This window comes from Echinops telfairi, unplaced genomic scaffold, assembly GCF_000313985.2.
Source record: "Echinops telfairi isolate 266 unplaced genomic scaffold, ASM31398v2 ScPeMD7_7469;HRSCAF=8507_0, whole genome shotgun sequence".
In the NCBI taxonomy this organism is placed as follows: domain Eukaryota; kingdom Metazoa; phylum Chordata; class Mammalia; order Afrosoricida; family Tenrecidae; genus Echinops; species Echinops telfairi.
The window spans coordinates 14,823,212-14,834,751 of record NW_022111372.1 but is presented as its reverse complement, the minus strand read 5'-3'; the positions used below and the strand labels follow the sequence as shown (position 1 = coordinate 14,834,751).

Below are 11,540 nucleotides of genomic sequence, written 5' to 3'. Positions count from 1 at the left end.
GCTTTACACAATTGATGTATGTATGGATTGTGATAAGAGTTGTATGAGCCCCTATTAAATGATTAAAAAAAAAAAAAGTTTGAATACTTTGATCTTGGGTATTGCACAAGGAATACCTCCAGAGGCCTCTTTGAGACACATCTATTTCCCTGGCACTTGGCAATGCAAGAAGGTCTTCATAGCTGAGTGAACACGTCAATCCAAGCCATGGACAACATTTCACTGATTTCTCACTAAAACATACAGGTGTTCTTGATGGTTCCTTGCTAGGTAATTGGAAACTATACTCGTAGGCTAAATCCTATCTGCTGCCTAATTCTGTCAATTTATTGAAACACCCTTACCCCGTCTGTTTATTATTTTCTAGGGTGGCTCTCGTGCTACAATGGCCGAGTTGACTCAGTCTGGGACCTGACAGCCTACAAAAGTCACCACTCACTTTCTGGCCCCTAGTGTATATCATAGGCCGACCTCTGACTAATGTGGTCATTTGACCTTGGGGGCAGAATGTCACCAGAGGCCGAGAGTGAAGTCATCACGGCTCACACAGGAAGGTTACCTGCTGTGTCTGTGGGCTTCAGCCACGTGAGTTCTGAAGTCAGGCTGCAGGACACGGAGCCTGCCTCAGCAGCCACTGGTCCTCTTCCAGGGGGTGGGAGAGGAAGGAAACAGCAACAGGCAGCCCCGGGAGGGAAAGAAGCCACTCGAGCTTTGTTTAACGCTCAGAATTATGTTTAATGAAGACATGACGGACAGACCCCAGATGAGCCTACATCCATTAGTTGGTTTTCTTCATGTTTTTGGCTTACAGAAATTAAAGTAAACACAGAGCACTGAACGCTGGTTACAAGATGTGACCTCGCTCCCTCCCGCCCCCTTCTGTGCATGTTAGTGATAAACAAGCAGCAGAATAATGATTATATGATGGGAGAAGAGAGGATTCTAGGAGAAATTAGACCAAAGGTTTTTTTCTGCATCTCAGTATTTTTTTGAATCCCTTCAATTCACTTCACAAGTGAGGAATCTTAGCAACGTTTTCTGGAAGTTCGAGCAGTTGTTACTATTTCACAAACCTGGGGATATTACAGAGTATTTTGATTTGTTTAACATTGTCCTGACACAAGACACTAGACTGTATTTCAAGTGTTACCAGAATTTTTTGTTTCAAATGACAGTTTCAGATGTCATCAAAATCATAAGATACCAATTTTATTTCCTCATGTACCTCTATGTAAATGTAAGACAAAGCAAGGTTTTATAATCTTTTAATAACTCATGTAGCAATTGTAGTTTTGTGGTATCTGAAAGATGCAATTTTTTTAAATTATAAATGACTTCGTGTGCTTGAAATCCTAGGAGGAAAAAAGAAAGCCAAGTTTAAATATTATACATTAATTTGTACATCCAGAAGTATATAAAGATGAGAATAAAGTTATATTTACTATGAGAATGATATTGGAAGACACCATTAAGCTAATGAAATCTATTTCACTAAGAATTAATTAAGTGCCAGGAGTCAAATGACTTCCAAAAATTAGCACAGAGAATAAAAAGCCAGACTGAAATTGAAGCAGGAGAAATCTTAGTGATCTAAGTCTAAGTTCCAGTTGTTTCCATTTGTAGTATTAGTGAGCCATCAAGATGTGGATAAACGAGATAATATATGACAGCTGGAAGTCATCTATGATCAATATGATAGGCTGGCTCATCAACATATCTATTCCAATAATACAAATCACTCCAACTCATAGCAAACCAGGACTTGCCACCTCAGATTTCATGCTTCACTTTGAAAAAAGACATTTCTGTTGAAGCCACCACTGTAGGGTTTCCAGTTACTGATGGTCAAAGGCAACCCTGTACCATGTGATACACTGAAGACATCTACTTAGTTGTCCCCAAGTGTGTAGTGAAATAAGGTTCACAGCAAAACAAACAAGTGACATGTTAATTACTTTTACATATATTAAAATAGTGAGAACCAGAAAAGCAAAAGGACTGGTTGATGTCACACAGTGCGATAATAGCTGAGTTGGGACGACAACTCGGACCACTTTTTAATGCAGTATTCATTTGTATATATACTGCTTCCTTCTCTGCTCAAACATATTTTTTGCTTCTTTTCACAGATTAGTTAAGGACCAGCTTTCTTAGAGTTTTTCTTTCTTATGTCTCCGTGAACTGCCTTCTTCTCCAGTTGTGCATACTTAACATTTTGATTTGGGAAGACTCTGTGGTCAAAATTAGGTATTTCTCACCCTGCCTAAAATATAAAGTCTTTGTGGCAGGAACCAGATACTAAACAACACAACATTCAAAATGTCTGCAGAAAGGGGGTGAGTCATCTCCTTGTGTACTGAGCTGGTGACGTCATCAGGCAGAGTGCTTTCAAACACAGTGATTTTATTTACCTCCCTGGTGGGTTATAATCAAAAGGGGAAATTCTTAAATTGTTTGCTGTAATTATATTGTTGGTGTTAGTGTTGGTAATGTTACTTTGAGACTGTTACAGTGTATTGTGGATATGCCAAACGATAACCGTGGAGCTAAAAATACCTCTAAGAACACTGGGGATTCAATTCCTTATTCTGAAAACAGAAATAAACATCAAACATTTATTCTTTCTTTTTATAAGAATGATATCTCAGGATAAACAACCATGGATGAAGAAAAGTCTCTCCTTACAGAAGCATTCCAACTGGAATGAAACAGCAATAGTAGCAACAGTGGCAATGGTGTCCGTGGCTGCTTACATCTCAAACCTAGACCAGTCCTGTTGCCATTGATTGATGCTGACTCACAGCAACCCCTTAGACAGGATAGACGGACCCCGTGGGGTTTCCAAAGCTGCACTGTGTATGAGGAGAAATTGCTACCTCTGTCTCCCGTGGAGCAATTGGTGGGTTCAACTGCCAGCCTTCCCCCTAGCAGCCCAGTGTTGAATCACAGTGCCACCAGAGCTCCAACATCACAAAGACACCCACCTCTCTTAAGGAAGCGCATGACATCAGCAATGCACTTTTACTGGCCACGGGATGGGGTGGAAGCCTTGAGCTCTAACTACGTACAATGACTTTACCAGAGGGAACTAACAGGTAATGAAAATTTTCCATGAATCTTTTTCCACCCCCTTCATATTAATGACAAGAGGAGATGAAATCAGCTACATCTAAGAACATCTTGAACATGTGTAATTTTTACAGAAAAGCAACTCATAATCTTCAAGAAAGTATATGATAAGAAAAAGAAGAGAGAGAAATGGAGAGTCTATAGATAAAGAAAATAGAATGTATAGATAAACAAAAACAAAAAGCTTTAACAAAGAAAACGAAACAGTTTGAATCAACTGAGAAGTTAGGAGATGGACTATTTGTTAATATTGAAGTATAAACTTTGTTTTAAATACAATGGTAATGTGGCTATATTTTTAAATCTCCTTATTTTTTAGAGGAACACAAATATTTATAAGTAAAATAATGTGATGTCTGGGATTTGCTCCTAATCCTGCATTAGGAGTGGAGAGAGTAAAATGGGATGCAAATGATTGGCCTTAATCTCCTACTTGTTGAAGCTGGGAGGATGAATGAGCTCATTACACCACACTATCAATACTTACAAATGTTTGCGATTTCTGATTACAAAAATCAGTTAAGAACTGGAGCGAATATCACTCAGTGGAAAAGTGTCCCTTGTAAGTGACAAGTCACCGGCCAAAAGAACAGTATGATAAAATGGCCTGTAGGCCACGTTGAGAAGCTGACATCTTTCTTACAGATAATGCTTTTTAAATACCTTGCCTCTCCCAGGGAATTCCAGAACAAGAAGGAGAATGAACTTGTGTTTGCTTAAGCTACCAAGTTTATGGTCATTTGTTAATGTAGCCCTAGGATATTAACACACTACCCCTGAAGCCAAAAACCCTGAGCAATGATATTACTTAAGGCATGTTTACAAATGCAAAATACATAAGCATTAAGTGTCTAAACTGTATTCCCTGCACAATCTGCAGTGCGGTGAATCACTTGACTAGACTCTTGTAACCATAGTCTTTTTTAACTCTCAGGGAACGATTTATTCCTGATGGGACTGGGTAAGAAGAGGTAAGGGAAGATGCTGCTACAGGGTTCATGATTCAGTTGTGAGTGACTGTAACCAGGATAATAGTGATTGCAAAAACTTGGAAGTAGAATTGGCTGATTTTGCCATTCTTCTGGGTATCATAAAATGAGCCATCAAAGAAGAGGCATCTCACCACCATCAGGTATGAAGAGTCATGAGTGGAGTGCATCTTTTGGACCCTGAGATCCTGTATGTTGAATCTCCTTGGTCCAGGGCCAGAGAGCAAGTACCAGAGGAATGGTGGCAGCGAGGCCAGAGCACCAGACAGAGTGGTGGTGGGCATCCTGACCCACGGAGCAAGACAAGCCGCGTGTCTTCGGGCAGGAGATGTGCTTGCTTTCTGAGTGGGGTTCCTTCATGCACTTAATTCAGGGAGCTAAGTCTCCTGATGCACAGGCTAGAGAGGAGCACCTTTAGGCTGAAGTTTATGGTGGTGTGGCCTTTAGGAATTATTAAGCTGAGATAAAGAATCTTTGTAACATCATCAGAGAAGGACCGCGGCCAAAGGGGCCACGTGGCTGAGAAGCCAAGGACGAGAGAGAGGCCTTCCTAGGGGAGTGGGTGAGAAGAGTTACTCTTGACCAAGAGAAACTATATTCTTTTATTCACCTCTTTTATTTTTATTAAAAAAATTATTGGGCTGTTTAAACTGTTGAATATATAATTGATTCCCTGGAATCTAAGACCCCACCTTCGCTCCAGTAATTTACCCATTTCCCACTCTAACATCCATCAATAATTTAGCCCAGGGAGTGGCAAACTTTTGAGATGGAAGAGCCAATTCTGTCCCTCACAACAATTAAAAAATTAAAAAATAATTCAGGAGCTATAAATACATTTTTACAAAAAAATTGAATCACCATTATCTGAATAATATCCTTTTATATTTTTTCAATTTCACTTCAGAGTCACTTGTACATGCTGCAGGAGCCACATTTGGCTTTCAAGTTGCAGTCTGCTGACCACTGGTCTAGCCATTGCTTTTCGTGTCATAAATTAATTTCTCTAATAAACTCCATCCTCTTGAGCACAGTCTGTGAGTTCTTTGAGGCCTCTGCAATTGGTTATTGAGCCCAGCTGAAAAGCAGAGTGTGCTGTGGCAGGGCGGGATGATGTCAGGATTGGCAAGGAAGGCTGGAGGTATGTCTGGCCTTAGCCTTATAGGAATTAGCCTTGGGCAGATGACAGTAGTAATTCTTCTTCCCCCTTGTGGTCTGATGCCTCTCCCACACTCTGCTTTTTACAGAGTTAGATAATCATTGCATCTTTCCCCGGACTCTGGAAATGATCCTTTCAGCAGGAGTAGAGAATATTCAAACCCCTAAATTTGTGCAAATGTTTTTGATTAACCGAAGGACACACTTAAACCACAGATCTGTTGGGAGCGGTGTGAAATGATTCGTGGTCAAGCTTCCAGGAAGCAAGATCACTGGGCCCCAGCTTTACCACCATTGTGGAAACATGAGTCTCCTTACTCACTAATAAAAGGGAGCCGCTAATGTCAGACTTTGCACTTTAAAGAAGCCAAATAATAGAAAAAGCAACAGGAATGAAAATAATAACAGGGCAAAGATCAATTTTTATAACTGCTCTACAAATACTGAGCATTTTAATCATGTCACACCAGATAGAGGAAAGAAACTAACATTTATTTTGCTTCTTCTAACCAGCAGGGTTAGAGATCAGTACAAAGGGAAGGTGGCTACTTCACTTCCCAGCCCACTTCCCTAAACACATTTATTCTATAAATATACTTAAAAGACTCACATTTTCACTCATTGTGGTGACTTTAGACGAACTACTCTTCCTGTTTGAAAACATAAAAGATCAGGTTTACTAGATTGCCACTTTCATTTCTGAAACACATATCCTCTGTTCATGTTACCCTCATCCATTTCAGCAGGGAGACAAACATCTCTCTTACCCAGGTGGAAAAAACGCCAGCAACGCTTAATACGTTTATTATATTGATAGATTAAAATTGACAAAGTCGTGCAAGAAACCCCGATGCGCCTAGAGATTTCATATATGAAAAAATGTTATATAAAATCCAGACCGTATTTTCTACTTATTAACATGTCCCATGCCTGATTTTAAGTACTGTATTGTCATCTCTCTAGAAGACGGGGACACACAGTGGCTGCCGCAATGGGCTCCGCCACAGGAATGACTATGAAGGTGGTAGAGGGATGGGCAGTGTTTGGTTCTGCTGCACAGAACCAACCGGATGGCACATAACAACAACATCGCATCCCTAACCCCACTGCTCAAATGCAAGGGCCCTCTCTCTTTTGGCCTGGGTTATCGCTTCCTATCTGGTCTCCTTGTTGCTTCCCGCTGCCACCTCACAGTCTGTTCTCAACAGAACTGTCGGTGTGAGCCTTTGATTTAGGGTTAAGATGGTGGCTACAGGTGTGTCCAAATCCCTCTCATGATTGACTTCCAATCTAACTCAGAACCAAAGTCAAAGTCTTCACAATGGCTGCGAGGGCCCTGCGCAAGCTGACTCTTTGGCTCAGCTATCTCCTATTAGCTCCTTTCTCTCACTCTGCTCCAATCACACTACTGTAGTCTCCTGTTCCTCACATACTCCGTGCACACTGGTCTCCTCGACTTCCCATTTGTCCCTTCCCCTCTTCTTGAATGGTCAGACATTTTTGTGACTTATCAGTGAGATCTTCCCTGACCGCCCTATTTAAAATGACAATCTCCACTCCCACTTTTTATATTCCCTACCCCCCACATGAATATATTGTTCTCCATAAAACTTATCACCATCTGATGCTAGTGCTTGCTTATTTGTTTACCCTCTGCCTTTCTCTACTAGAACGTAAGCTCCATGATATGGCTATTTTTTCTGAGTTTTGTTCCCAGCCACATCCCAAACTCTTAAAACACAGAATTGGTATGCAATAAATACCTGCTGATGAAAAAAAAGCACCCGACTAAGTAAAATGCAAGTGGCAATTTTCTATCTAGTACAGTACATGAAATATATATTTTAAAGAAATACTACAGAAATGCCTATTAATAGAAATGATTGAACTTATTTCTACTCAAGGTATTCAAACAGGTATAAGAAGTGAGTTTTGATGTATTTCTAAATGAACTTGAATAACTTTCCAATTGGCTAAAACTTACACAAATAACCCAACATCCCACATTTTACATTAAAAATCAATGATAAACAGAAAATAAGTTGTTATAGGCATGCGTTTTAAGTATACTTACTGAAAGGCAGGTTCTTCTACAAAAGAATAAGTACACATCATTAATACAGAAGTTAATATGACACGTTAACAGATTTATATAAAAATAAGCAATAGCTAATTTTCTTTAGTTCACTCTCAATCCTCATTGCCTATTTTTACCTTCTCAGTCAGGGTTGGCAAAATTTTTCTGGGACAGTTCGGATAGTAAATATTTTCCATTTTATAGGTCAAGCGCCAAATTGAAGAAATATTATGTAGGTTGTTATAACATCAACATTTTAATGATTTTTTTATTGATGAAACAAAGTTTAATAATTAAAATGGAAATTTTGTATTACAGGCTGCTAATGAGAACAATGCAGTTCTTATGTGGGGAAAACATTACTCTTAAATGGGGGTCAAAGTTAATGGACCTTATCCTCAAATAGATTGCAAATATTCATTTGGAAAAACCGCCCTTTGCTTATAGGTCGTTGAAAAACAGGCAGTAGGTCAGATTTGGCTCATAGACCATAGTTTCTACACTTGTTGAAAATATAAATTCAGGAAAATGGCTCCTTTTGAACATGAATTCAGCCCACTTAAAACAGCAGAGGCATTATTAGCTAGTGACCTTCTAATACCTAAGGCTTCTCTTTAATTAGTTCGTTATTTTAAGAAAAGCCTTTTTATCAGAGCCTCGTTAAAATACCCTGACATACAGTCCTTGAAAGTATAAAGATGACAAGGATTTTCAGAGCAATCTCTCTGAATGTACTTCCACTGATGACCAGCAGGCAGCGCAATAGCATTCCATTGGTAAACTCACCTCACATTTGACTAGATAGGCGTACTACTACACAAGAACAATTAGTATATAGATCAGTCAGTTTTTCATTATTAATTAAGTAGAGCTTTACATTTTTGAGTTATTCTCAATTATAGGCAATTCCCTTGAAAATATGTTCATAGGAACACATATATTTATACACTTATAAGTATATAACACATATACACTTTTATATACACATACAAATATGTGTATATATAAGTGTTACACATATACAAATATGTGTATATATGACACAAATATGTATATGTGTCATAAAATGTTCCTATGAACATATATAAATATGTGTATATATGACACAAATATGTATATGTGTCATAAAATGTTCCTATGAACATATTTTCAAGGGGATAGAAACCATTTACATTTAAGTTTTATTTTAAAATATGTTTAAAACAAATTTCAAAACTAATGTTCACTATGTATCTTGACATACATGCAATGAGTTTATTACTCCATCAATACACTAGTGTCCCTGGAATTAAGAAAGGTTTTGCAGCTTTTGAGTGCCTGGATAACTTTCACAGTGGGAGTGCAGAGATTCATCAAGAGAATAAAATACCTATTTTTATGTCTCACCCACTGACAGCAAACCTACTCCACATCCCTAAATAGAGGTTTGAAGGTAAAAGAGCCCTAAACTTGGAGAAAAACAGAACAAAACAACTGTCTTAGAAGTAACTCTAATGCAATAGCTCTCAGTGTTTGCTTTTTGAACAATTCTTTTCTGAAAAACAGTTGTGCTAACTTTGCAGTAAAGATTTCATTATTCTACACTGGTAAAACTTTTCATTGGTTTATTTTGATGAAATGTCTTATCATAAAACTGGAAATGGATTTTTACACCGAGATCGACAAGTCCTAAAAATATCCCAAAGATCTTCACATGCATATCCACGAATAAGCAGCCCCGCCCAGAGTTCCTCTCACGGTGCAGCTGTACTCGGGCTTTCCTCTCATCTAGTCTCGGCTGTTCCTGACAGCCAGCACTGAGGCAGCTCTGCCTCTGCTCCCTGTGCTTTATAACCCACCTGCATGTCATCTTGGACACTTTCTACTGCCAAAAAAGAGAGAGAAATCAATACAAAGTATTCTCCACAATTTGTGAAAATTTCTTAGGAAAAACCGTGTCTACTAAGAAAAGTCTATTCTAGGGTGTCTATCAAAGAACTATGCAATCCACTTACTGGAAAAGTAGCCTTTCCTCTGAGCATAGCACACACCAAGGCCACAGACAGAAATCACTAAGGCCACGACGATCACAGCTGCTATGATGCCCCTCAAGTTCAGATCATCTGGAGTAGGAAACAAAAGCGCATCAATGAACCCCAAACAGATGGACCCAGACAGTTATTAAAAAAGCTACTTAAAAGCTCCCCTTCCACGGTTATCCCATATACATGGATCATTTCATACTTTTGAAGCCTGTTCAATGAACTCATGCTTAGACATGAACCAAAGTTAATTGAAAAGTATTACCAAAGCTTTGCAAGAATCTTCCATTGAGAAAAAGTACGACGGGCCAAAGATAAAATTTATGCTGTTTACTAATACTCATCGGAACATGCAATGATAATTGTATTCACAGTATTCATGGGATTGAATATCAATTCATAGGACCGAAGCAATCTTGAAAATTGGGCAATTTCCAAGAAATTGTGGTAATCTATTACTACAACTAAATTTTACTTTAAATTCCTCTATACCATCTGCTACTGCAATTCCTGTAGTAATGGAAGACTCACTCAACCCCCAAACCTGAACCACTGTTACTCTATACTGAGCCGTGTCAGAAGCATCTTGCTTAAATGTGTGTGTGTGCGTGCCCAGGTGCACTCCATGCCATTCAACTGCCACCCCCGGAGAAAAAGACATGAGATCCCTTGAGGTTTCATGTTGTAATAAAGTCTTATCTCCTCTATCCTCAAACAATAGGATATTTTCGACCCAAATTTGAAATCACGATTATGTTCCTAATCTTGGGAATTTCTCTGACGCTAATTCATTTGCTTCCAAATTGGATTATCAACTCTCTAAGCTTAGTATTTTTCCAAATTGGGACCTACCCTGAAAATCATTCAAGTCACTGGTAAAATGTTGAATATAAGGAAGACATGGGCAATAAGGTACCTCCTGTCACAGGAGGCAAGTGTTAGCAGGCTCTGGGTATGGGACTCAAGGAAGTGTGAATGGATCTAAACATAACCCATGCTAGCAGGGTCACCAGGAGAGGCCAGTCCCTGGAGAATGGCATGATGTTTAGCAAAGTAGCAGGACGACAAAACCAGGCAGCTCTTCGCCAAGAAGGTGGACACAGCCGCTGCATGGAGGCTCAACCGTAAGAACACGTGTGAGGATGGTGCAGGATTGGCACTGGCTCGTTCTGTTATACAAACGTTCCTTATGAGTCCATAGCACTGGCAACAACAACTGCTAACCATTTGACACCCCGATAGTTTATGCTTACCTACTTGCATTCGTTTCCCAGGACACCTGCGATAGCCAATGGAATTACGGGCCTCGCAGGAATATTCTCCGCTGTCCAGTTTTGAAACAGTGTTAAATTGCTATGTGTGGAAGGAAAGAATACAAACATTTTTTGAGCAACGAAATAAACTACAGGTAGATTAAAAAAATAACCATGTTCCCTTAATTACAGTATAAGGTTCATGTTTTCTTTAAACAGCTGAAGACTTCGAATCTCTACTGTGCATTCAAAAATTCATCACAACCCTGAGGATTCAATAGGCTTCCAGTTTAAGTTGCTAGAGAAAGACTTAAGTGTGTATTTGCAATATCCTTTTTTTGTGATTCTGAAATGATAGTATAATTAGGCTCTTGCGGGGCATGGAGTGGTTTCTGACTCATAGTGACCCTCTAGATAAGACTGGAATCGCAGCCCAGAGTTTCCAAGGCTCCAGTCGTTACAGAAAAGGACGGCCACTTCTTTTCCCCACAGAACATCTGGTGGTTTAAAGCAACTGACCTTTACATCAGCAGCCAAGTAATTTAACAACAGTGCCATCAGGATTGCTTAATGGTTAAGTACGTAGTCTATATTTAAAAGAAAATTATAGCCCATTGTCGGGAGGTGCCATCGAGTCCGTGTTAACTCAGTGTGGCCCCATGGACAGCAACAAGAAAACACACTGCCTGACTCCACACCACGCTCGCAAGCGTTGCTAGGTTTGAGCCCACTGTTGTAGCCACTGTATCACTCCATCTGGTTGAGGCACTTCCTCTAGCTGCTGACCCTCTCTGTTTTACCGAGCATACTGCACCTTCCCAAGGACTGGTCCCCACAGGAATATGCCCTCATTCGGAACATCCTCGCTTCGAAGGTGCATTGTTCCAAGACAGATCTGTTCACTTTCCTGCCA

General features: G+C 39.6%; 1 protein-coding gene across 1 annotated transcript in view; it reads right to left on the bottom strand.

Moving 5' to 3' along the window:
* Positions 1 to 1,187: 1,187 nt before the first annotated feature.
* The window catches only part of JAM2 (junctional adhesion molecule 2), a 75,281-nt gene continuing 64,928 nt past the window's right edge, over positions 1,188 to 11,540 (bottom strand). The window contains exons 6-10 of the mRNA XM_004713084.2: positions 10,628 to 10,727; positions 9,348 to 9,455; positions 7,351 to 7,366; positions 5,887 to 5,926; positions 1,188 to 1,352 (exon numbers count right to left, since the gene is read on the bottom strand). Of these exons, the coding sequence (XP_004713141.1) occupies positions 1,320 to 1,352; positions 5,887 to 5,926; positions 7,351 to 7,366; positions 9,348 to 9,455; positions 10,628 to 10,727 (297 nt within the window). The 3' untranslated portion in view covers positions 1,188 to 1,319. The remainder of the gene's footprint in view (positions 1,353 to 5,886; positions 5,927 to 7,350; positions 7,367 to 9,347; positions 9,456 to 10,627; positions 10,728 to 11,540) is intronic.